This window comes from Monopterus albus, unplaced genomic scaffold, assembly GCF_001952655.1.
Source record: "Monopterus albus unplaced genomic scaffold, M_albus_1.0 scaffold4.1, whole genome shotgun sequence".
Taxonomy (NCBI): Eukaryota; Metazoa; Chordata; class Actinopteri; order Synbranchiformes; family Synbranchidae; genus Monopterus; species Monopterus albus.
Genome location: NW_018127884.1, coordinates 309,783 through 336,912, shown reverse-complemented (window position 1 = coordinate 336,912; position 27,130 = coordinate 309,783). Strand labels below are relative to the sequence as shown.

General features: G+C 40.5%; 2 protein-coding genes and 1 long non-coding RNA gene across 4 annotated transcripts; 2 read left to right on the top strand and 1 right to left on the bottom strand.

The window, feature by feature from the left end:
- Window positions 1–525: 525 nt before the first annotated feature.
- LOC109965806 (uncharacterized) lies at window positions 526–4,366 on the top strand. Its single transcript, XR_002275699.1, has 3 exons — window positions 526–630; window positions 3,750–3,868; window positions 4,233–4,366. It is a non-coding gene; the product is annotated as an uncharacterized LOC109965806 (long non-coding RNA).
- Window positions 4,367–8,304: 3,938 nt separating this feature from the next.
- LOC109965281 (serine protease 23) lies at window positions 8,305–12,750 on the top strand. The gene is made up of 2 exons (XM_020609164.1): window positions 8,305–8,572; window positions 9,596–12,750. Exons 1-2 carry the CDS (start codon window positions 8,547–8,549, stop codon window positions 10,776–10,778), a joined length of 1,209 nt encoding a protein of 402 aa, XP_020464820.1. The 5' UTR covers window positions 8,305–8,546; the 3' UTR covers window positions 10,779–12,750.
- A 1,410-nt stretch (window positions 12,751–14,160) lies between these two features.
- Window positions 14,161–26,423, bottom strand: tmem39a (transmembrane protein 39A). Of its 2 annotated transcripts, none has more exons than XM_020609155.1 (9): window positions 26,056–26,423; window positions 21,795–22,008; window positions 19,833–20,055; window positions 18,795–18,878; window positions 18,499–18,653; window positions 17,183–17,540; window positions 16,829–17,016; window positions 16,634–16,754; window positions 14,161–16,188 (listed from the first exon to the last, which is right to left on the bottom strand). In XM_020609155.1, the coding sequence occupies exons 2-9, from the start codon at window positions 21,905–21,907 to the stop codon at window positions 15,949–15,951; spliced, it is 1,482 nt and encodes a 493-aa protein (XP_020464811.1). In that variant the 5' UTR covers window positions 21,908–22,008; window positions 26,056–26,423; the 3' UTR covers window positions 14,161–15,948. The 2 variants fall into 2 exon arrangements, with proteins under 2 accessions (XP_020464811.1, XP_020464803.1); XM_020609147.1 differs by having other exon boundaries at window positions 26,074–26,422.
- Window positions 26,424–27,130: the final 707 nt, after the last annotated feature.

Below are 27,130 nucleotides of genomic sequence, written 5' to 3'. Positions count from 1 at the left end.
CTGACCAGCATACGAGCAGTTCTGTCCGAGAGTTTTCTTGGTCTTCCAGATCTCATCTTGACCTCCACAGTTCCCCTGATCTGCCATCTCTTAATTACATTTCTTACTGTGGAAACTGCAAGCTGACAACGCTTTGCTATCTTCTTGTAGCCTTCTCCTGCATTGTGGGCATCAATAACTTTCATTTTCAGGGTCTTACACAGCTGCTTAGAGGAACCCATGGTTGCTGGGTGTCCGCAAGTGTGTGCACAAGGTTTGAAGAGTCAAAGTATTTGTACAGCTTTGAAATTGGCATTTACCAATGACAGCTGTTGCTGTGCATCAGATCTAACGAGCTGATTAAGGTCTGAAACCTTGTGAGAGACTTTGAGACTCTGGAACTCTTAGGGATACAGTTTCAAGAAAGAATATACTTTGCTCAGAGTGCAACAATCCCTGGATGACAGCCCCATTCTTTATGAACACACGCAGGATTTAAAGATGGATTGCATTCACAGGAATTCCTGATATCTGGGGTCTATCTGTGACCGATTGTCATTCTGCTCAGTGTGTGGTTGCTCTCTCAGGGAAGGGTGGACGCTCCCAGTACCTCAGCTTGGATCAAACACAGACCAACCTCAAGCAAAGAAGGTATTTGTGTGAGTCACAGTGTCCTTTGGCAGAGTGCACATTGGGATTGTAAAAGCATGTTTCTGGTAGAACTTGTAAACAGTATAATAATAAATAGTATTTTGACTAGATTTACTATGATTTCTCAAGTCTGTTGCTGCTGTGCCAACTACCTTTCCCCTCATGATGAACAGAGTCTGTGAGAGACAGCAGCTTGAACACTCAGTGGTCTAAAAGAATTATTAAGCACTTTGGGAAATACATGTATTTGTCTTATTTCCAAGAGTGAAATGAGGAGTTACATGTCTGTGTGTTAAATATGTAGCTGAAGACCAGGCATGGTTAGCTTAGCTTAGCCTAAAGACTGGACAGCTAGCCCAAGTCTCCAAAGTAAAAAAATGTGAAAACAGGCACTGCTCAAGCTGACTTGTTTAAACAACATGTCTTGTTTGCTTAATTTGTACATAAACAGATATGCTTAGATGACTTTGTGGTTTTCAGGGGAGTTACCCACTTTAACTATCAGCAGAGATCCCAAGAGGTGACTGCACTGAGTCAAGACATTTTCCAACACATAACTGCCCAGTGAAAGATGATGTAAAGTTTTTGCACAGCTTAAAGGCGACTAATGTGTGAAGGTGCTTTAGAAGAAACCTGAGTATATCATATATCTGAACTCTGCACATATGGATCCTCATTATACTCCATCTCATTCAGTGTAGGAAAGTAATAAGTAACTAAATACATTGACTCAAGTACTTTATTACTTTAAACTTCTACTCCACTATAGCAGGGACAGGAAACATTGTACTTTTCACTGCCCTCACTTGACAGTTATTTTATTAGTAAAGTGTACGTATTCCTGTCGGCATGACAAAAGCACATTGTTAACACATTGTTGGAAACTATTTGTGTTAACAACATGCATTGGTTTGTGAAATCTAATAAGTGATATGTTCAGAAATTTTCTTGTAAAAAGGGAGAAATTTAGAAATAATGAAAAAATGTAATACTGTGCAAAGGTTTAAGGCACTTCAGATGTTCAGGATTTTATCCATCACTCAGTATCATCAGGGAAGAGTCTGATCTATCCCATACTCATTTTGCAGCACAACAATGATTTAAAACATACAGCCAGAGTGATAAAGAATATCTGCAGCTACAAGGAGTACAAGTCCTGCAACAGATGGTATGGCCCCCAGAGGCCCCCAGAGACCCCCAGACTATTCATGGCATTATTTTTGACCCCCTCCCCCACTTTAGTTTTAATACCTAAAACATGTGCACAGTACTGTATGTCATAACATGAAATATACATTTTTAAAATATGAAAAAGATCTTCTGTTATAATGAAACCGTAGTGATTCTTTTGTCATGGCGAGAGCAATACACTACTGTACTTCACGTTACAAACAACAACTAAAGCCAGCGTTTGCATCATCCTGCAGAGTGCCTCAGAGGACCTTACAGGCACACATCAGTACTGGTTCACAGGAGAGTATAGATCTGGCTCCATATTTCTGTCCAAACCCAACCCTAACCCGAAGTTTGCGCAGTGTTTTTCTAGGCCGTTCATGCATGAATTATGAAAACCACGGCCAGGATTTTTTTTCCCTCAGTAGTTTTATTTGGCATAAAAAAATGAACTTCTTTTTTTTTACATGCTTTTTTCCAATTTAGTGGACAAATGATGAATCATAATTTCCTCCTAAGATCAAATCAGTCATCAGCCTTTCTGGCTTTCCATCAGCTGTCTTGGTTTTGCTATTAACAATGGCTGACCAGTGGGTGGCAGGGTATGGGATGACACACTAGTGTCCACTGTAGTGGGTGATATGCAACTACGCAATCAGAACAAGAAAACAGCTTTTAAATAGCTGTCCACTGTAGTGACCACTATGCATGAAAGGGCTAGTATGGCCCTCATGTGCCTGATAGCCCAAAGCAACATGGCCACAATAGGCTCATCATTTTCATTTTTAATAGCACTTAGATTAAAGAAGAAGCATGGGTTCATGTAGTCTGTTTTATAATTTGTAATTACAACTAGCTATTGTTTGAATTGCATGGCCAAACCCAACCTGAGCCCAAACATGATTTCTAAATTTCTGTGTGGATCTGATCCAAACTCTCTGGTACTGATGGGTCCTGTTAGGTTCACTTCTGGTGTCCGCCCTCTAGCTCTCAATCCGGCCAAAAATGTTCATGAAAATTCAGAAAATCTCAGGAGAGGCAATCAATAAGAGCTAAAGGTAAGGGGAATAAAGCAATTACCAAAAAAGAAAAAAAAAACATTAACATCAATCTGCTCCTTTTCGTCATTCCCTCTGCATCTGTGCTGTGAGATCATGAGACTGAAATATCAGACTGCACTCATGAGCAGCATCCTGTTACCACATGTATGTTAAATGAAATTCTGATTACACTGACCTCATGAGTAGAAAATGATTTCAAAAGGGAGGGGTGAAGAGTTCAAATTATCATTACCTTGTAAATAAACTAATTTGTTCAGACATCAAATTACATGACACCACAACTTAAAAAAAGAGCAACAAAAAGCCACAACTCCTGGTGCATGTCATGTTTTGTCCAGTCTTTCACAAGGATGTGAGTCATTTTCCAGTGAACCACATTATCACATGTCATGCCAAACCAAGGGGTTTACCCTTAATCACAGTGCAGAACTACTTTCCTGTAGGCGAAAATGTGATTATAGTTCTTTCAACAAAAGCATTTGTCTGTGAGAGGACACTGGGGGAGAGAAAGAAGTGCTGTGACTTACAATGAAAAGAAAGTATTGCTTGTGTGCTGTTTCACATTATGATTCCCTGTTTCTTTAGCTTTTGCTCTTTGAATTGAATGCCATACATTGTCTGTGTGACTTTATGCAAACACGTGAACACTAAAGAAAAATCTTACCAGGCTCATCACTGCCCTCTATAAAGTGTCACTGCTGCGTGTGGTCAGAAACGTATTCAGTTGCACCTGTAGCCACACCCAACGGAGACGTTGCTGCAGCAAGAGGACAGGACTGGAGAGCAGAAAAAATAAATCAATACATCAAAAATGATTTTCAATGGGTTTAAAGTTGTTCAAGAAAGAGTAACTGCCCAAATAATCCTGTTGTTTCTGACCTCCAGGAGTTTAATGTCTGACCTCGCCACACTGATGTGCAGATGGGCTCCATGATGTCACTCTACCAAGTGCAACAGAGCACGTTTCTGACCACACCTAGCCACATCTGCAGGTACAGTCAAAGGTAAAACAGGCCTAAATCTTTTAACCAGAGAGAGAAGTGAAACACTGCTTTCAACAGGCTGATATGGTATTAGGGTATCACAGACATAGTGACTGTGGTAAACATGATAAATAACAAGCAATTACAATACACAAATGCCAGAGATATGTTTTAGAAAATTATTCCACATTTTGTCCACAAGAGAGCACTAACACTTCTAAATTATTTAACTACTTTCAGAAAGGACTCCATCAGCTCAACTCTCTCTACATGACTGATTTTACTGTGTCGACATTCCAGTGTGCAACCATGATGTTGAGATTACAGTTTGTATTCAATGTGTTCGCCACAGGAATCCATTAAATGACATTTATTATACATGCAGGGTGCAGAAAAGTAAATACTCCAAAAAGTAAACTAGAAGACTTCACCAAAGAATAATTCCTGGAATACACCGAGGATCAAGAGCGGAAATTTCATTTAACTACAGCTGAGTGAGATGGTGTTTGCCATCTTTTGCATGAGGCAAGTTACACATATATCAAATGTGCTAGACAACGCTCACTGTAAATCATTGTGCTTTGCACTTTGCCTTGAGCTTTAAACTTGGCTCAATATCGCCCAAAGATTTCACAGCAAATAACTTCTCAAAAGTTGTCTGTTCTTATCTCATTTTGCCAAAACAGCTGTTTCATGGCCTCTAGGGACAAGCAAGAGAAACGGTCCAGGATGGGAGCGATGATTCAAACAGGAGACTGAGAGGCACAGAAATGGGGAAACACATAGAAGGAAGAGAGAGAGAGAGAGAGAGAAATAGATGGACATGAGAAGAGAGAACTCAAACATATGAGGCCATACACTTGTTTGATTGTGTCTTTGGCCAGAAGCAGGAGGAGGACAGTGGGAAGAATAAAACAATTAACACGAGCAGTACTCCGGGGAATGTGGGTTTCTCTGACAACAGCAGGCATAGGCAAACAAACTGGCCCTTTCATAACAATTCAAACAGCACTGTCTCCCTTATTAGCATCCAGGCACAGACAAAAAAAGGCTTCCTTTCCTGTTGTTCTAAAGAAGGATTTTCTGTTTTCTCCCAGATTTCCTCTTTAATTTTCTGTTCAGCTTCTGCAAGCCATATTTCGAATGTTTCCCAAATGTGGATATGATTATTATCAAACAGAAAAGGCTGATCTGTTGAAATTGTAAGAAAATTACTACAGAGAGTTTGGTTATAAAACCTCTGGTAACTTTGGGTTCATGTGACAATGTGACCAACTTGCCGAATTGACCAGAGTTACTGGAACGAGAGGAGACACTCCTGCCCCAGATACTGTTCCAAAGAGAGAGAGATATTTGTGTGCAGACATAATGTGTGTGTTATCTGTAAATTTGTGCTGTGAGGAGGGTGGTGTTTTGGGTTAATCAGAGCAGTGTTTGATGAGCCAGCAGGTCCACCCTTTGTTCTGGCAGAGGTGCTGAGCTGTAATCAGTTACAGGAGCCTGAGTTCAGTTAGATGAGAACACTGATTCCACTGTTGTGTCTGTACAGTCTTCTCCTCCTGCTCTCCTGTGTGTGGAAGATCCACAACTCATGTTCTCCCACTGAGTAATCTACTCACCTGTTACTTACCTGTACCTCCAGCTCTCCTGTGTGTGAAAGACCTCCACTTCACGTTCTCCTGCTGAGTTAGCTATTCACCTGCTGCCTACCTGTATTCTTGCTCACTGGTGTGTAGAAGAATTACACACCCCTCACTCTGGCTGGTTGGGTTTCTCATCGGCTGCTTTCCAGTCCTCATGTTCACTGGCTGCTACTTCTCACCGAACGTCTCTGCTCCAGAGCTGCTCAGTTGTCCCTTACCTCTTGGCCGCACTTAAGTTAAGCCTCCTGAGTCCTGCAGTATTAAGAGCCTGGCTATCATCTTCTACCGTTCCAGCCTCAGCTGCCTTCACTCCTCTGCTCCCAGTCCTCCACTGTCCACCAGCACTGGGTTCCTCATCCATATACTCCCCATCTCACCTCAACCTTCATCTGCCTCTGCCTCATCTTCATTCCACTTTCGATGGTCCTCCCTCCTGCAATCCTATGTTGCTTTCTTCGTCATACTCACCAGTAGCCCTGTTGACTTCTCCCCGTTCCTGTGACCTGCTGGGTTGGAACTTCCTTGCCTGCCTTATCTTAATAAAGCTAGTTATCAACTCTGGGTCTGGAGTGTCTGCCTATTGGGTTCCATTTGTACCTGTTCAGCCCGTAACACAGTTTTAATGACTTCAACCTTTTGACTTTAACTGTAGTTTTAAGGTGTTGGTTGATTTGTGGATGCCGGCCCAATGTAATTTCATTCTGCTGTTGACCTATCTGGGGAATAGCTTGAATGACAGTTAATCTTGGATGGAGCTCAGCCAGGCCAACTGTTTCCAATGCTAAGTTTAGCTAACCTCCAGTTACAACATCATCAAGAGAAAAACATTAGAGTGACACTGATCTCTTCAACTAACTCACCAACACAAAGCACCTAAACATTTTCCAAATTGTTGAACTCAGCCGCATATAAATTCTGTGCATGCTTCTCATGAATGCAATAATTGTTGACCTTTTTCATTACAAAATGCATCTATGAACAATTTGCTGAAGGACAGGGAGGGATGGTGGAGGTTAGCCAACTGTCCAGCCATGCATGACTCCCCACTTTCTACCCCCACCCCTCTTGCTCTTTTTCTTTATGTCTTTCTGGGGTCAGCTGAGCCTACTGAAGTCATTACATAGCAAAATATTTACCAACAGCTTGCACATTTCCAGCATGGGTGGGTCAAGTGGCAAGGAAACTTCCAACATTGGCATCAGAACCCCACTCCTCCCGCTGGAATAATTCCTCAGTGGCAGTAAGGTCACTTTTGAATGAAAATATTAGAGAGAACGGTCACAGCTGCATGATGTGAAATAAGAGAATTTTGTTGTTAAATAAAAAGCTTTCTCACAAAAGTCATACTGGTGATTAGCCCATTTGTTTGGACAAAACACTGATGTGTGCTACGTAATTTTTTTAATGAATCCTTTGACAGCATTTGTGGATGTACTTGTGTATGACAGAGACACCTTGAAATCGGGGTGAAAGGAGGGGGAATCCCCAGTGGAAAGAATGAATGTGGGTCGATGTTTGTGTGAGATAGGTCACAGTATGTGAAATGTCTCATATTTTCTCTCAAATACAAACATAAACACAGTTACTCTTTCTGTTCTATCATCATATCGAATCTCTACCACATTTCTTCTTCCACATTCTAGCAGTTTTGGACAGGCACTCATCTCAGGCCAGCTGTTTTGTTCCGTCCTGCTGATAACAAAACTAGTGGCTGTAAAACTGAGCAACCCCTCACAGCTTGTTTTGTCAGTTCTGAATGTAAATGAAAAGGTAATGCTAGAAAGACTTCATATGAATATTCATTTTCACTGTGGGAAGTGGCCTAAGGTCACAATGAGACATACTTTAAATACCTTGGTCATGGTCACTAACTAAACCAAAGGACACTGAAATTCACAGTGCATGTCCTTAAGTTAATAGATTACCAAGAACAACTTGTGGGTTGCCGGGTTGCTTGTAGAAGGTATTTATAACAAGAAACTTGACCTACTGTTTTATTCCTTGGGAAGACTACCCAAGGGACCACATACCTTCTGGAAACTCTTGAAAAGTTATTAATATTTATAGCCACAGACTTTCTAACTTATTAAAAACTATGAATCTCATAAGAATTCGCCAGTGGATTACCAGCATTTACAACTACATTATTAGTTATACATTATACACCCTTTAAAATGGGAAAAGAAAATGTATGGCAGTAACAAAATGATTCCTATGAAGATTTGTACTTAAGCAACTTTTCAACCAATCAGTCGAGCAACAGAAGTTAATCAATAATAATTTCAGTAATATGTATAATTACAATATTATCTGTATTTATTGAGATTTAAAGGAGAAATTCAAATGCAGTTCCCTCTTTTCATGTCTAAGTGTTTGCAGGTTGTTGCACACTGTATATCTCTCTGACAGAATCCATTTGAGATGTTATTGTTAAAGTTGATAAATGCAATCTTGGTCTCTATCAGATTGTTTGGCCATTCCTTTCTGAAAACTTACAAACTAAACAATCTATTACAAGCACGGAACTGATCATTAGATGCTGCCCTAGTTGGAGCTGAGTGATGTGACAAACAAAAAAGTGCACTGAAGATTCTCACAAAGTGGAACGTTTTTTAACAAATACATCAGATTTAATAAAATACAGACGTGGTTTGATTTAATGATTAGCCTTAACTCGCTAGTGAACCTAAGAGAAAGGAGTCGCCTGAAAGCTTTTAACTATAACAGCAGCGGTGATGTGATACGTCACATGACCCAGTTGGGGTCGGACATACATACACTGCAGATGCGGCAGATGTGACACCCACTGTGCGCTCAGACAGGAGATCTCCTCCACCAGCTGCGCACAATGATCCAAGTCCTCCGGCTTCCACTCTGCTGCTGCTCCTTTTGGTCGACTCCAAAGTGTCACGGATTAAAAAAAACTCGCTAGTTCCCGAGGGAAGGGCCGAGAAGACGACTGATCCCTTTTTTTGCAGCGAGTGTAAGCGGTTCAACTCCCATCGCAGGTTTTCCCCTCCGTGTTCAGCCACTAGCTCACCTGCACACCTTAAACCATGCGCCCCCGGGCTGCGCTTCCCCGGTAAGTTTCCTCTATGTGAGGTTTGTCTTTGCGTAAACTGCGTAAAAGCTGTATAGGACGAAGTCATAAAAGTAATCAACTGCAGTTAACATTTCAACGATGAAACAGTAAATAAACCCGATGAAAGAAGACTGAGTGTGCAGGAAATTCTTATTTTCCTTAAATAAATACATAAAATATGACCTTTTACCACGTGTTGCAGGATACAGAAAGGATTTTAACATTAAGCTTCTCTGCATCATCTCCATTGGCAGTTCTCTATGTAGTCCCATACAGAGACAGCGTTTAAGATGCAAAACTTGTATCATCCCTCAATAATAAAAAAAAACAGTCTATATTAAATATTTGATTTGATTTATTCTTTCAAGCATGTAAAGACAGTTGATATATCAACACACATAATTTTACACATATCCAACAAATGCTAATCCAATATCAATTTGCTTATACCTAGTACATGCTTGAATGGAGTAGGAAGAAGTCAGACTTATCCAGTCCTACCCCATGACATCATCTTACCATCATTGGTTTGCAAGCAGTATCTCTACATAAATAATTCTCTTCTACACCACACAAGTAATATACTAAAGAATTATAACAGAGTGTTAACATTCGTACATAATTACATTCTTAAATATTTATATTATTCAGCCATTCTTGAAAGCTTTAAGCAAATCCCTTGGGCCACTTTAGGAATTTTCCATCAGAGCCTAGTAAAGTCTGACCTTTGCCCTGTCTGACATATTTGCAGTATTAAAAAAACAGAGGAAGTTTACAGCTGCCAAATTCCAGCACAGATAAAACATTTTCAACTTCAAATTCTCTCTCAGCTCCCATGCTTCTAAAATCCATGATGCTGGCTTTAGAAATGAGTTTTTTTTTCATTCAGCCAGTGAGAGTGGGCAGGACATCTGGTCACATTTAACAGAACTACTTGGGTTCTATAACAATTTTGGGTTTGATAAACTGCATCTTTTATACTGTACATTAGCTCATCTGATCTCTCCTCCTGCCCATTCACAGGTTTACCTCCCTCCTATTTCTACTCTGCCTTGCCCCCTTTTCCTCGCCCTCCTCTCACCCCCAGTGGACTCTACAGCGCGTCCCTGTGATCCTCCCACAGCACACAGAGGATCGGCCTGAACCTCACTTTCTGTATCCAGCCCGTCTGGATGTCACCTCTGCCTGTGACCCAGAATGCCACAAGAGAGCCCCTCGCCCAAGCTACTGGGATCTGCGGCATCTTCTGTCCTATGAGACTCTTCACTCTGATGGTCGACTCACCGAGACGGCCATTGGGATCTATGGCTACAATCCCAGTTCTAACACCAGTCCGGCCTACTCCTCAGATTTGTCTGCGAAGGCTGAGAGGTCACACGTTAGGAGAAAGCGACAGATCTTTGGCCATGATGGGCGTTTTAGCATTGCTGGGCAGAACTTCCTCCTTAAATATCCATTCTCAGTGGCTGTCAAACTATCCACTGGGTGTTCTGGTACACTGGTGGGGGATCGCCATGTTCTCACAGCTGCTCACTGTGTTCATGATGGTAAAAACTATGTGAAAGGAGCCCAGAAGCTCCGGGTTGGCTTTTTAAAACCAAAGCAACGAGACACACAACCTTCTTCCTTTTACCTTCCATCCAACTTCACCAACCATATTGAAGGCAGCCATGTTTCTTATGCCCCAGCAACTAATGACAAAATGAAGTTTCAGTGGATCAGAGCCAAACGTACCCATGTTCCCAAAGGATGGATTAAAGGAAATGCCAATGACATTGGGATGGACTATGACTACGCTTTGCTTGAACTCAAGAAACCCCACAAGCGCCGCCACATGAAGCTAGGAGTCAGCCCCACAGCTCAGAGGCTGCCTGGTCGAAGGGTCCATTTCTCAGGATTCGATAACGATCGTCCAGGCCAGCTGGTGTATCGGTTCTGTCCTGCCGGTGAAGAAACGTCAGACCTGCTGTACCAGCACTGTGATGCTCAACCTGGGGCCAGCGGCTCAGGAGTCTATGCCCGGATGTGGGATGGGAGGCACCAGCGTTGGGAGCGAAAGGTGATAGGGGTGTTTTCTGGGCATCAGTGGGTAGAGCGACAAGGGGCGTCTCAGGAATTTAATGTAGCAGTGAGAATCACACCCCTCAAATATGCTCAGATCTGCTACTGGATAAAAGGAAACTTCTTGGACTGTCGAGAGGGGTGAGGAAATCGAGGATGACAAAGGTGTAGCTACAAATCCATAGGTCCACTACATCCACAAGAATCCACACTTTTCACCACAACTACTTGTGGCACTGACATAACATAAAAATAAATGTCTCGTTGCCCCTCTTCTCAGACACCAATATCAGTAAACACAGACCTGACAGACATACATTCAGCAATGACAAAACACTGTCAACAGGGTGCGTTCAGTTTCACTTATGCTTATTTGCAACTTCACTTACATTTCTCAAATATGAAAATATTAGTGTTAACTAGCCAAACACTTCAGATGTGGTTTGCAGAACATAACCAATTTCTTCTAGGAACATTTATCTAGGTAACAAAATTATCTGCAAGCCCCTCAGATCCGGAATATGGACTGAAGCCCCAAGGAGAGGGGACTGGAAAAGAGTTTCACTATGCATTAAAGCCTTTTTTGAGCTTATACTAAAGATTGCACTGTTAAAACGTTCTACTGAATTTTTTTTTTTTTATGAATGTACAAGTCAACTACCAAAGGTGCCAACTGTTCTCTCCAAACAATCATGTATTGCTACTAGCTACATAACCTGACATAATTCTAGACACACTTTCCCATTCAAATCCATGAGAAAGTGTCCAAACTTTGGAGTGATAGTGCATCTACAAACATAGTTTACTGTGTCAGCTAAACTGACAGACAAAAAAGATCTGGAAGAACATTGAACTTGTCACAAAGACTTATGTTAAACAACTGCAGACGACTCTTGCCAAGACTGCAGATTAGTTATGAGGCACATACTGTACTTCAGTGCTCCCTCATGTGGCAAAAATACAACACTGCAAGTAATGAATATTATGCCAACGTAGCTTAGGCCTTCATAAGCACTTTTTACTTTCTCTTCACTTTTGTGACATTGCATTATTTGTGTGAAACTGAAGACTATAGCAAATTTAATTAAATATATGCTTTGAAACAAGTAACTGTCACAAACTGTGTTTCTTCCAAGTCTGCTCATACAACACGTTACAGAAATACACACAACCCTGGTTTAAACACCGTGTTTTATTTCACGACAAAAATCATTTTCAGAAATGCTGTGGCGAAACTGAACACTGTAAAAGGCTGAAATGCGAAGATCAGCTCCCATGACATCTCCAGCAGCGACACATTCAACATCCAACCAGGATTCTGAAAATGCATCCTGAGACACGATGTGTGAGAAACTGTGACTCAATTTGTTACTCTTATAGTAAATGGGACACAGATCGATATAGCCCACAGCAATATTATTTTGATCCTTTATCCAAATTTCATGTAGGCTTGAAGACAAGTACATTTGAGGGTAACATGGTCAAGAGGTGATCTTAAAATCTTTTAATTCCTCAATTCTTTATTTCTTTATGCTTTTATGGGTTACCTCCACACAAAGACAACATGTCTGTTGGGCAAAGACTTAATATTTAAGTAAGAATTGACATTTACACCAAACCTTAAAATGTTTCCTTTCTGTCTTATTGAGATGCAGGCAAGTTAAAGATGACGTACAGTTGAAGTCACAAGTCTACACACCTAAGGTGAATACATTAAAACTCAGTTTATCACAACTCCTGACATTTAATCCTGTCAACATTCCCTGTCTTAAATCAGTTGGGGTCACTACTTTATTTTAAGAATGTGACATGTCAGAATAATAGTAGAGAAAAAGATTTATTTCAGCTTTTATTTCTTTAACCACATTCCCAGTGTAAGTTGGGTCAAATGTTTCAGGATGCCTTCCACAAGCTTTATACAATAAGTTATTGGTATTTCCACCCATTCCTCCAGACAGAACTGGTGGAACTGAATCAGTTTTGGAGGCCTTCTTGCTCACACACGCTTTTTCAGTTCTGCCGACAAATTTTCTGTTGGACTGAGGTTAGGGCTTTGTGATGGCCACTCTAATATCTTGACTTTGTTGTCCCTAAGCCATTTTGCCACAACTTTGGAAGTCTGCTTGGGGTCATTGTCCATTTGGACATGACCCATCTGTGACCAAGCTTTAACTTCCTGGTTGATGTCTTGAGATGTTGCTTCAATATACCCACATAATCCTCCTTCCTCATGATGATTTGTTTTGTGAAGTGCTGCAGTCCCTCGTTCAGCAAAGCGCCCCCACAACATGATGCTGACACCCCCGTGCTTCACGATTGGGATGGTGTTCTTCTGCTTTCAAGCCTCCTCCTTTTTCCTCCTGACATAACGAAACCAAAAGTATGTTCATCTCTAGAAGACAGAATGAGTCTCCTTCCTGAGTGGTGTGAAGGCTGCATTGTTCCATGGTATTTATACTTGCGTAGTGTTGTCTGTACAGATGAACATGATACTTTCAGATGTTTGGAAATTGCTCCCAAGGATGAACCAGACTTGTGGAGGTCCACCTTTTTTTTTTTTTGGCTGATTTCTTGATTTTCCCATGATGCCAAACAAAGTAGCACTGAGTTTGAAGGTAGGCCTTAAAATACATCAACAGCTGCCCCTCCTATTGACTCAATTGATGTCACTTAGCCAATCAGAAGCTTCTAAAGCCATGGCGTCATTTTCTAGAGTTTTCCAGGCTGCTTAAAGGCACAGTCGACTGAGTGCATGTAAAATCCTGCCCCAATGGAATTGTGATATAGTGAGTTATAAGTGAAATTATTTATCTGTAAACAACTACTGGAAAAATAGTTTCATGCATAAAGTGCATGTCCTAACCAACTTGACAAAATGACAGTTTGTTAACAAGATCTCTGTGGAGTGGTTAAAAAAAAAAAAAATCTGTTTTAATGACTTCAGCCTAAATGCATGTAAACGTCTGACTTCAACTGTAAAACCGGAACCATTCAAAACTGATTGACGGTGCTGAACTGCACGCCATCCCTACCATTTACAAAAAGATGCCAGTTTAAATAAACATGACCATTCAGTTGCAGAATTTGCTACATTCAAGTGGAAAATGACTGTAAACAGAACAAAAGCACCAAGGACCTGATTTAAAGGCAAAGTAATGGCCAGGTAAAAAGATTCCACACGCTCCTTCTGTGATCCAGTTGTACAGGTTGATTCATCTCATAAGTAGTTTCTCAACCTCATTTAGACTCAACCTGAAACTTGACTGAACTAATGTGAAATTCACAACAGCACAGGAAATAGATTCTCACAGTTTCTACTCAGACTCTACCCCGGTGATGTTCAAGCTGCATTGATTTCTAACTGAGTGCTGAACAGTTAACAGTCCTGAAGCTCATCCTTACTACTGCCTGGAGTTATGTGCTGCCTGTAGATTAGAGCTGGTGAAGAAGAGGCAGCTCATGAAAAGGAACCCATTTGAGAGTAAAAGGATGTTCACCAAGTGTGACTAAACAGAAAGGCAAAAACACGCAAGGCAACCTGTTTGTAATACCATTTCGGTAACTGAGAATACAAGAACTGGTAATGAGGTACATGTCCAGTCTTTCCCCTCCAGCTGTCTACAATGACTTTGCATTCATAACCAATTAAACACTCATTATTAAACATCCCCTGATATCAAATCTATGTAGGAGCACGATGGCAATGACACAGTTTCAGTGGGAGAGAGCTTAGATCCTGTGACATGCCAACATAAACCTTTATTATTAGCCACATTCTTTCTGTTATCTGTATCCAGTCCACAAAGGGATGAACCTGATGTGTTATGGAACACAAAGAAGATCTCAGCATGTCAAAATGTGGTCAGACATCAGTAAAGGTTTTGACTCTAATTACCGCCTGGTAACAGCAGCAGCCCTTCAAACATTACAGTGTTTAAGTAACTGCAACCAAGACAGGCAGGCAGGGCTGGATGACAAAATAAAAACACCCACTGTCAAAGCATGTTTTGACTTTTTTTTGGGTGTGCTTGGAGTTTAGGGATGCCAATAGTATCTCAATCTCTTCTCACTTGTGGCAGCTTCCTTTAAGTTTGTAAAGAGTGGGGATTTAACTGCCGCTCCAGATACCCAGTGATGTGAAACAAGCAGATACCGATAGTAAAAACACAGTAACAAGGTGAATGAGGAAGTATACAGCATTCTCTGCAGAGGCAGTGGAAAGGAGTACCCAAGGTAATTTTATACGGACTGATCTCAAGTCAAAGTTTTATCTGATTTTGTGGAAAAAGTCCTCAATAAGGATCTGCTTTAAGGAGTAGTTGGCTATTCGGGGTAATTCACATTCTGGTACAGTTAGAGAAGATCAATACCACTGTCATGTCCGTAGGGTAAATACGAAGTAACAGCCAGCAGCCGGTTAGCTTAGCTTAGCATAAAGACTGGAAATGGTTGGACGGCCACCCTGGCTATGCCACAATGGTACAAAATCGGCCTGTACTCTTTAACAAACTAATCTCAATTTGTCTAAACCTATAAAAACAAAAGTGTACAAACAATTTGCTGTTATGCTGGGTTATGTGCTGCACCATATCTTGGTCATTCAAAAATATGCTCTATACGAAAAAACTCAGCACATAATGCTCTGTAACATCTCAAACAATTGTTTTTATACTTTTTTTTTCTTCTAATTTAACAAAGCATTTACTGTACGAACATAAGAGGGGTCATCGATCCTCTCATTTAACTCTCCATCCAAAAGTGGAGACACCCAAACATTGAACTATTCCCTCAGGACCGATGACAGCAAAAACGCCAACAAATTGCTCCAGCAATGCTAAAATGATTAAATCATCCTGTTAACCAAAACAATAAATGGTTTCAAATGTAAGACTGGTGAGCCTCAAGGTAGAAGCCGATATAAGCCAAATCAGGTTTCAGGATTTCTGGCATGTTTCCTCCCACTGCCCATCTTGTTTAAGTGACCATCAAGGCCAAGTCAGCTCTGTGATCAGCCACCTGCACTTAAAATATCTTTGGTGAAAGTTATCGCCTGGCAACAACATAACTCAACATGCTAATGTCTTCAGCGTGGTAATGCCCGGCAAAACTTGAAATAGTATACAAAATAAAAATATTCTTTTAAATAGGTATATATAAACATTGCATTAAAAATAGAACCGTATCAAAACACAATTATGAGTTCAGTCTGTCTCTTAACCTCCAAACACGAGCAATAAGCAACCCTCCGCCCTTCCACTTCACCAGACCTCCACCCATCTCTACTCCACATCCAGAGTTTGCAGCTGTGGAGCCTTTTACTGTGACTTGAGCCCCAAGCTGTTGGAGGACAGAGGGTAGGAGTAGGCTCTGCCAAGCACAATGCGGTCTCTGAGCAGTTTAAAAAGGACATAGTAGTTGCAGAAGAGAATCAGGCCTAGAGACAAAGTGTGGTTCCAGCGCTCAGAGCGCAAAAGAGAGTATAACTGGTACAAAACTACACTGGACTCGATCCAGATCAGCAGGTTCAGGATCCGCAATGGCTTGTGGAACAGGAACTGCAAGACCAACAGAAAGGGACAGAAGATCAGAACAAATGATAGAGGATGCAGAGGGTCAAAGATGGAAATATTTGATATACAGGGGGTGGACACAATAAAATAAACACTTGTACAATATAATACAGGATTATAAAGATGATATCCTCAGCCTGCGTGTGTAGATGCAAAAGATAAAAGCCCTTAAAACAGAAGTTATGCAACTTAACTCAGTAAATATGTGGCTATGCGATAAAATTATAATTTCTTCTGATGTTGAAAAGGTTGGTCTCTTCTTCAGGAGAGGTGATGTATTTTCTCCCTTAAAAGCGAACCAACACTATAGTAGCTGTATAGTTTATGGTATTGTTGTACTGTATTCCATAGCTGTGCTTATTATTTCATCCACTCTTGTCTAAAATGTACAGGTTATAGCCACTGGCACTATGATATAAAGCACACTTACATAAAACCTCGCATGGGAAACATCAGAGGGCAGAGCGACATTATAGGGTCCGACTGCCTTATACAGACTTCGACTATGTCGTACCAACACCCCCTGAGGCCAAATGGTGCTTTCTGACCACCTGCACACAAAGCATTTTAAAGTCATATTTAAACCTCTGCGAGTATACAAATGCGTGCACAAAGGGCCACTCACACATGCTGAGGTGCGTTGCTGTACGAGCCATGCTCCAGTTTCTGCCAACGGCCCAAGTGAGCCGCCGAGCGATGAAGTAGGTCGCAGTAGCTGGGGGGCAGCAGCTGACTCATCAGCATCACAAACGCATTGATCCACACCATGATCAGATGCTCGCATGACCAGCGCATGTCATAGTACTGGGTGCTCTATGGAAATCAAGCATCAGAATGGTAAAAAATTTTGCAAGAACACGAGCAAGACTGCAGGCAACTTAGGTGAAGGTGGAACATGAAAACCTTTTGGAAAAAATCTGGACTTTGAAAATCAATGTAATCATAAAAGGGGAAAAAAACAAAAGTGACAAATACCAACCTTGACAAAGCAGAGAGGCAGGAAGGCTACGTAGTACGCACTGAACAATGAGTTGAACAGCACTTCCTTGATTCGCCGATTGAAGTCACCCTTTAGCTCCTCTACCTCAGCTCGAATCAGCTCTGGTGTGTGCGTGTGTGTGTGTGGTGGGCAGGTGTGAGTGGGCATGTGCGGAGGGCTGGAAAACTGCTCTCGGAGGTTCTCTCGTAACAGAAAGAGGAAGTCACGTGGTCGAAAGAACGGGGTCTCTGTTAGGTCGGCCTGCTGGTGGTCAGATGCATAACTGCAGTCAGCCGATACCGCTTGGCTTTTCCCTCCCTCCTGATGGAAACAGCAGAGCGGGACGTACACACCAAATCTGGCATGGAGGGAGGGCCGTCAGTGAACGAAAGCAAAAGGACACAATAGCTAATTTTAAGTTTCAAATGATGGCAGGATGAATAGGAGCTGTGTGATGTGAAAACACAAAAAGACAGCAGCATGCTCACTATACTGAAACACCTACATGACTCACTAGTTTAAGAAAAATTACAGTGATTTATTCTTTTTTTTTTAATGCTGAACAGTTTAGGTTTTATTAGCAATGTTTTGATTGGAATATGGAAGCAGATTTCCTCATGTCAGTGACTCCTAGACCTTTGTGGCACATACGCAATTTCAACAAAACACAAACACATCAGACTAAATGATATGTTTTAGTCACTTCATTCAGACTTTGACGCCACAGTAATAAAATCTAATAATGCTAACTGATAAGACATAACATTACTATTCATTTGATGACTCCAGCTCTGGATTTAACACCAACACAACGTGGGCCAGGTGTCAATATGACAGTTATGGTAATCAGAGTACTGTGAGTCTTGAGCATCAAGAATATTTTACACAAGGTGGTAAATTACATTCCAAACAGCCACCCCTTTGGCTCCACCTCATGTGTATGTGTGACTTAAAGGATCATTGTGCTTATCCCCCAAACTTTTACAATGTTGGAATTGGGACTGCACCTGGCAATTTCTGCTCAAACTCCAACATTCACGCCCAGTAACAGAGTAAGCAGGGTCTGAAATTCAGTTTGATTTTTCATTCTTCACACAATTACTTCAGTTTTTGAAGTGCAACACTATGAATATCATTGAGTAGAGAAAATGTGAGCACTATTGTCCCCATATGTCAGATTCACTGTATCTTGTCCCTCTCTACGATGGTAGGCCTTTTGCTCCACCATTTAGAACAGGCATTAACACTTCTGCTTTGAAGCATGATTGAATGACAGCATACAGATGGTGGGGGTTAGGGGTGTTTCAAACACTCACGGGTATCCCAGGAAGAGGAGGTTGAGCACAGAGTGGTTCTTGCAGAGGTTGACCAGCGTCCAGCACAGGACCCAGCCACACATAGTCAGCAGGCAGAGCCGAGCTGTGATCAGAGTCACATAGCGGAGCAGTGATCCGCCGTTGCTCTGAGACACCTGGAAGAGACAGAGGACAGAATAACTCAGATAAGAGAGAGACTGTGATACCGCCATCACATGGGGATTAGATCCAGCAGGGGCTATACTGTATGTACTAAAATGTGTTGGCTGACTGCATATACAGGTTTGCATGTTTACCTCTGAAACTATAGTCCAAACAAGCCTCCTGGCCAACATGACTGTGATGAAGATAGCCAGATGGTAGTCCATTAGATGAAAGTTCTGTAGGAGGAATACAGAGGGAAGAAAGATGATATCATTTGTTTTCCTTCAAGACATTTTTAACAGTACAGTTTAACCACAATATTTGTTCAATGTCTTTTTATTAGACTATAAAAAACACTGATGGTAGTTCATTAATTCAGTACAAAAACCCTACAATACGTAGGTCAGTCAAGTTTGGACACACTGGTTCATTCATTCTTTGTTTCTATCAAAACTGTGAATACATATAACACAAAAATAGTGATAAACACAGCAAAATATGATTCACATTTTAGATTTCTGGCACTGTTTTGCTTGATGACAGCTCTGCTCACTCTGATCATCCTCTCAACCAGCTTCATGTACTGTTATACAAGTGGCATTGGCTCCTTCCACTCAAATACAATGGTTCTCCTATGAACACTAAACAGACAAATCTGCACTGCTATGCATTGGCTGAATAAAAATGTCTGTTTTCAAGATCCATCACTGAAATACACCAAAAAAACAGGGTAAGGTTCATCATTTTTGGTCCTCACCACTTTCACTAAAACCTTTTCCAGTAGATAACTGGTTTTTAACCCAGGCATTTTGCCCTTCACATTTAGAGGTTGTAGTTACTGGTGCATGACAAGGCTGTTCATTGTAGTTTACAGTAAACCCAGTCTCTCAACCACAACACGCAACGTGTTTCCAATAACAGAAAACAGAGATAAATGAAAGTGAATACAGAAGCAACTCCAAGTAAACAAACAAAAAACTGCAGAAGGAATTTTTAATAATCTGATTTCATTCAGCTTTTAATGTTGAAAATACTAGTAAATTCTAAATTTTAAATAACAAAAAACAAAAATGACTAGGTCTGTTCTTGGATATCAGGTGTTTGAGTTTAGGATAATGTGGGAATCAAGCCTGTATCACACTCTGTGATCACTTCAGAACAGAGCTGATGTTGTGTGTTCGTATTCTTACAAGAGAGGTAGAGGTAGCAGGGTGGCTGTATGGGTACCACCACACCGTCCTGTAGATGTTGATGTACTGGACGAACATGGCCACCAGCAAATAAAGAAAGAGCAGGAATTCAAACAGCAGGCTGCTGTCTAATGGCAGCTCTGGGATCCTCGAGTGGCGGACCGGCTCCGGAGTAATGAAGGCAGAGAGTGGCGGCGTAGACAGACCTACAGAGTTACTGCTCCTGAAAGAAAACATACAAATGTATGCAAACTCAGACAGATGTACAGTATCTGGGTCATGTCACACCTACTGCAAGCTGTGTGGAAAAAAAACATATATACAGTACAATCCTCTACTTCTCAAACCATGACTGTAAGAGCAATAATCTCCTGGTGGAGTAAAGAAGATGTGAAGCTGTAATTGCTGCCAAAGAGTCTTCTACAAAGTACTGAATTTAGGGTCTGAATACTTCCTGAAAATGAAAGTTTTCACTTTATGATTTTTAATACATTTGAAAACAAAAATCCTATACATTTGTCTTTGTAATGGCAATTTTCATTTTATTCACTTATATTGTTCATTTATACATTAAACTGTAGTCTGCTAATAACTGTGGTTAATTCTCACATTGGATGTGTGAACCTGGTTTTCTACTGACGTACTGAATGCCTGAAGTATCTCTGTTTTCTGCGTAAGCAACAGATGTAACATCAACAGTCCTTGAAAGTATCTACTTCTGCTATGAACCTCTCTGTGCCTGGGAAGACAGGGACTCTGTGAACACAGGTGCATGACTGTTCTCAGTGTACACTCCCTTGTGTGACGTTTTCTTCTGCCTTATATTGAACCGAGCCTTCCTTCCTTCTTGCAAGAAATAAATAACACAAAAGACATTTACCTCAATTCTCTTTATTTCACACTCACTGATGGTTGTTCATTTATGATACAGGAAAAAGGAATTTTTTTTCCTCAACATCTTCACCTTGTCATTATGTGTTATTGATTACCGAGTGATCAATTTAAAACTGTCACCTCACTGCAAGAAGATTCTGGGTTCAAGCCCCGGCCGGCAACATTTTCTGTTTTTAAAAGGTGATTGAATTAGGGTGACTAAAGGTTAACATCATTCATCTCCTGATTATTTTTTCAATTTCACTCAACAATCTCACACAGAATGGATTATGCTGAAAATTTAAGATGGATGTTTGGTGTGTCTGCTCTGACCGTGTCGCTCCCCACAAGGAAACAGCAAGCTAAGCATAACAGGGAATATGGACAGATAACACTAACGTCCTGGCAAAGGCATACAGGTGCATGCTGGGGTGGAGATTTTGAAGCACTAAATGAACGTCGGCAACACGTGTTGTAGCAGTGGGCATGTAGCAGTGGGCATGTAGCAGAGTGAGCAGAGCACTACTAGCATGAGTGAATCACCATGGCTAAAATCTTCACATATGAGAGGCTGGAACCAGAGACGGGCATTTTTACTTAAAGTACAATTAATCAGTTATATTGATGATTCAGTTTTTCCTTTGCTCAATTAACCAACTAAACCTTCAGCTCTAGTTAGTAATACCAAACTGATTAGATAACACTAATTTCAGAGATAAAACTCCCAACAGACATGCAAAATTTACTGGCAACCATATTTCTGAAGCAAGTTTGAGTTTAATATGTGAAGCAATTTCAGGACAGGGCTTTAAAGGCCGACTGTCACAAGACAACATTTACAGTATAAAACATGGGCTGGCCTACAAACAGTTTAGAGAAACAGTTTGGTGAAAATATTACAAATGTGCAATGTATTTATTATTAGTCTATTAGTATTATGTGATATTTTTCAAAGCGAAATCCATACAAAGCTTTAATGACCTACAGCAGTGAGTTCACGATATTTTAAATAAACCAGTTCAGGCCAATACTGTATGATGAACCCAAACACCTGACGCAGAGGTTCTGTCCATCTGTGTGTGTGTATACCTGTTTCTGAGGCCTGTACCATTGCCGAGGTTGCCTCCAACCAGAGTCTGCAGGGATGGCAGAGCAGAGCGACTTAGCTGCTGTCTGCTGGGACCCCTGCGACCTCCTGGCATGGTCGCCAGTTACCGAGGTAACCACAGACGCCACCCACCAACCAAGAGCTGCTTGGATTGCCCCCCTTCTTCTCAATGAGCCACCATGTACAGAAAGGCCACTGTGAAGAAAACCAACAAACAAGGCTGAATACAAAAAAGTATGACAAGTATGAAACAAGTAAACAGCAGTGAAATATGTCTGCAACTAACAATTGTTTCGATTTATTTTTATTTCACTTTGCCTGTCTTTAATGTACCTATAATATTTGTCAGTGTTTGGAATAGTGGCTTGTTATCTGAGAGGTTGATTAGCGGCAATGGATGTGTTTGACTAGTTTACACATCTTCGAAGAAAAGGGATTCATGATAATTATACACTTTCAAGACTTGTAATGTCCCTGCAAAGCACAACTTAAACACACTGGGCTTCAGGTTATACATCTGCCTGTGGCACCAAACATATTCACTGTCTTTCGTGACATATAAAGCCAAGATATTGAATTATTTGTATTAAAGGAAGCTAACAGTGTTGTAGCCGTGTGTCCCTAAAAACCCACAGCACCTGTGAAATAACCAGGTTAAATTGTTTGGGTATGAAATGTTTTTTCAAGCACAAGAATCAAGCGGCAACCTGCGAGGCTTAGAAATGAAGCCAATGAATAAGTGCCAAAACCTGCAGTTCCTTGCATGGCCACTTGAAGCCGACTCCAAAAGGGAGTCAGTCCCCACAAACTCCCATGTTGAAGCTAACTCTAGAGCAGAAATAAACACGTTTACAGCCTGCTATGAAAAAAGGTTTTGGTCTCTTTGACCAGTTTTTATACACAGTCAGTGACAAGAATCTGCACTTTGAAACATACAAATGAACTCATGTTCATGTTAATAAATTCACTGAGGTTTGAAAAAGCAAAGAGCAAAACCTCATTCTATTTGTCTGTTTGGCAATGAATTGATAAGCCCTCCTCAAACCAGCATCAGGTGAATGACATGTTACCATGACATGAACTACACCAGCCTGACATTTCAGCTGCTACTAACCAGCCAGGGTTTTCCCCCCCAAGGAACTTATTGAGCAGAAGTGGTAAGCCACATATGTCTTTCTGTATCTGGTCAGCTCTAAGTGTATAAATAGGATTGTGATGCAGTGATGAAATTATTTGGTAGATAACAGCCTACGAACACCACACACTCATTAAATTTACAGCATTTGTCATGTGCTTGATTCTGAATGCTCATATTTAATTTCATTAAAGTGGATTAAAGGTAAGGTTGACGATTCCGTCCAGAAGCATTTTTTTGTTCGTGTCGTTTCAAGTGTCATCTTTATGTCTATTTTAGTTTGTAATGTTGACTGTGTGTTTTGCACTATGCTGACAGATGCTGCTAATATTGAGTCTACTGTAAATTATGTAAATGGGGTGGAGAAAATATTATACACTCCTCTCAGCTCAGCTCCACTACAAACTACATCCTTTAAATATCCTCTTTAAAGCACTTCCAACAAAAGCTGAACATTATAACCTCAATGAAGGGACAGTTTGTTATAGGACCATTAAATTAGACTGGACTAGGTTTAGGTGTACTTAATAAACTGGCAACTGAGTGTTCATAAACTGCCTCAAGATAAATAGCTATCCCCTGGAGGGTTCATGTCATAGAAAACAGTTCTGCTGCTAGATCAGAGAAGCATCACAAAGCCTTTGTGTTGACAACGCTCCTGGCTATTGTCAAACGGCTGCAAACAGAGCTGTCATTAATCTACAACCAGCCACAGTGTCAGACCTGCTCGTATGCAGTCTGACTGCCTTGGCTCATGCGGGAAAACAATCTCTTGGAGGTGTTTGCTGAGGCAATGACAAATTATAAAAGGTCTACATGAACTGACTAGGCAATATGTGGTCGCTGATTCATTCAACAGCGAACTTCTCTTATTTTTGCTATGTTCTTCTAAACATGGAAACTGACACCCTGGGAGCCAAAATATCTTCTGGGGACCATGCCTCCATCTCCTCTCAGCTCATCTCCCAGGCTACAAGTACAAATGTCTGTTTCATTCATAAATGCTGACGAATGACCTATTTTCATGACGCATATCTTAACCTGTCACAGTTGGAGCATTACAGGTGTAAGCAATAACTTTAACAGCATGCAGTAAACCATCCACAACAATACTATGGCACACCCAGATGGAAGGCAACCAATTATGCTGCTATTGTTCACACCTGGGCTTTTCCTGTGGTGACAGGTCACAGCAGGTTGTTCTCACTCTGTGTCTGAAAAAGTCTGGACAGATATGACCAGTTTCATATTCACCTGCATGTTAAACCCATCAGAACTGGAGCAAGAGGATATTATATTTTTTGTTTGTTGCAAAGAAAATGAACTGCTTTGTGATCACTTGTCAGCACTTTGATTCATATGGTATGCACTGTATAATCCAACAACAACATCGGTTGATTGTTTTGAATAATTTTAACTCAAGAATGTAAGTTTACACAGTATAAAAAGACAAATACTGAATGTCTCTTTGGAGGTGAAACAGCTCTTATTTTGGTAATGCATTGATTTTTATTTCTTATTTCTATCTATTGACTGTTAAGTCTACAGAATATATAACAGTGATGAAAAATGTTTATCACAATTTCCTGAATCCCAAAGGCCACATCTTAAAATAGCTCATTTTGTCCAACTAACAACCCCAAACCTAAAGATATTCAATTTGCAATGATGTGGAAAAAAGAAAATGTAGCAAATCACTCAATTTCAGAAGCAGTAACGGGCTAATGTATTGTATTTTTCTTGATACATTCGTTTTAATTTTCAGTCCATAGATAATGGATTAACCAACTAATCATTTCAGAACTAGTTTGTTTAAAGCGGTGTAGACACACATCAGAGCTGATATGATAAATGAATCAATTTACTGTTAAGGTAATTTATCAAGCAAAAATAAGACTTAATCCCACTGTCACCTTTCAATTATGAAATTCTGGAGCCTTTTTTTCTGTTTGACTGACAAAAATGAGATATTTTGGGGTTTTGGACTTGGTCAAACAAAACAAGGTGTTCTGGCTTTAGGAACATGTCCGGTCATCATTGCAACATTCTCTTACAGATTTCGTAATTAATCAACTGACAGAAAATTACAATAAATTTGATAGTCAAATAATTGTCTTTTTGTGCAAAAATGTCATCGCTTCTCACATGAGGATTTGATGCTTTTCATAATCACACAATTGTAAACTGAATTTTTTTTATTTTAGATGTCACCTTGGTCTGTGTGAAATTATAACTAACATTTATTACTATTTATTGGCATTTTCTAGTGTAAACAATTAAAAAAAAATATTGGCATCTTAATCTATGCTAAAAATAACTGTGGTTTCAACTACAAAATTATAGGCTAATTAAAAAAATCCTATCCCCTTTGTAGGATTAAATGAATTACAGTCAATTACTTTATAAAATAACTTTTTATAATCACTGGTCAGTGGCAGTTAAAAAAAAAAAAAAAAAAACCCCTGCCGCCGTTTATCAGTCAGTGATAGACCTCTGACACACACAACACAAACCACAGACTGATAGCATCCAACCTCTCAGTGTGTCCTTTATGCTGACATGGCTTATGAAACATGGTGGGAGTGATAATACAGCACCCTCTGCAGCCAGTGTGTAGTCTAAATATCAAACACTGTTACAGCTGAATCTTCAACAGGAAACAGCCCTTAGCAAGCACAGCAAGAAACAAAAATGGCACCTTAAAGTCAAAAGTGGAAACAGGAACTATGATTTGGAGAAATTCACTACAATGGAGCGATGGCAGGAGAGTACTTTTTAACTTTGTGGAAGTGCAACACGTTTCTTGTTTTCACCTGAAAGTGAAAGCAACCAGGAAGTTGGGAAAAATGTGTCTGGAAAAACGATTAAATGTGTTTCTTGGACAATTGAGACTTTAAGTACTTCGCTCTTTGTTGTTGTTGTTTTTTGTGTCTGAATTATGACATCTGGCAGCGCTGTCATTTTGTAACGCTGGATACACGGAAGAAACTTGGGAACACACTTTCATAGGCGTTAAAATACAAAGATGCAAGTGTACAGCTAGCTGATAGCTTACAGAATCAAACCTAGATGGTTTTTAAAATCCCCGTAAAACAGTGGTTACTTACGCAACATGGATAACATACGTTTGGTGCGACGAACAAGGATGCATCAGTCAGACGATGTGAGACGAGTCCACACAGCACCAAGCATTTCTCAAGCCTTACAGCTTCAATATCTCCGACTCCAATGATGTGGCGGTGAGTTACGACAATACCGGCAATGCTGAGGGATAGCTTTGTCTCCAACTACAACCATAAAACGGGTTTAAAAGTTAGACCTGGGCTGTAGGATCAACAGTGTAAATGTAGAGACCGACGTGGCAAACCAACACCGCCTCTCCGTGGACGTCATCATTATGCGACTCAAACGACAATGCGCAGCCGCAGTTCGACAAAACAAATGGCTGGAATGGCGAAAACAGATGTACCCCATAGACACGGTACACGCGTGTGTACCTATGTGAGGGATATATGTATATTGAGTTAGCGCTTTTGCCTTCCATTTAACATTTATTAATGACATTTTACATTATTAATGACTCGTAATGATTTTATCGGTGGCAAAATGTAACTACCTGTAGCGGCCTAATTTGAATAACCCTGAGGTTCACTAGGTTATATCAACCAAGTTGTACCGTACTGTGTATGAATTAGGACCATTACATTGCCATTCCAGCTAGGATAGGCCTTTCATTAGCCTACCTACTGAATATTGTGGCTGACTGTATTTATCAAACTACTAAAAATACAATTTTGAACTTAAGTGAAAGGTCAAAGTGAAACCTTTCATTTTCTCCTACTTACATTAAAAAAATTATAAAAAATAACTAAACAAACAAAAAAATAAGTCTTATTACAAGTAGCCTCACTGACATCAAAACCTGGGGCAAAGTATTCCCATTCCAGAGATTTCTTTTTTATTATTTGAAAGACAAATGATCAATAATACACAATTAAATATGCCAAAACCCACAGATGTTCAGTTTACTATCACAGCTATTAAGTGAGCATTCATGCTGCCATATTTGCCTAAAAGAAGATTAAGTGACTAATCACTTCTGGTCTATAGCCCTGGTTGGGTTCAGGGGGCCCAAGGAAGCCATGACATTGTTACCTACATTGGAGGCCCAAGAATAAATTA

Excerpts from the sequence above, each read along its gene's own strand:
- LOC109965281 (XM_020609164.1), top strand. The coding sequence starts at position 8,547 with ATGCGCCCCCGGGCTGCGCTTCCCCG. Across the intron at positions 8,573-9,595 it reads CCCCGGGCTGCGCTTCCCCG|GTTTACCTCCCTCCTATTTC; the intron begins GTAAGTTTCCTC and ends GCCCATTCACAG.
- tmem39a (XM_020609155.1), bottom strand. The coding sequence starts at position 21,907 with ATGCCAGGAGGTCGCAGGGGTCCCAGCAGACAGCAGCTAAGTCGCTCT. Across the intron at positions 20,056-21,794 it reads GGTACAGGCCTCAGAAACAG|GAGCAGTAACTCTGTAGGTC; the intron begins GTATACACACAC and ends GTTTTCTTTCAG. Across the intron at positions 17,541-18,498 it reads CTCCTCTTCCTGGGATACCC|ATTTGGTGTGTACGTCCCGC; the intron begins GTGAGTGTTTGA and ends CCTCCATGCCAG.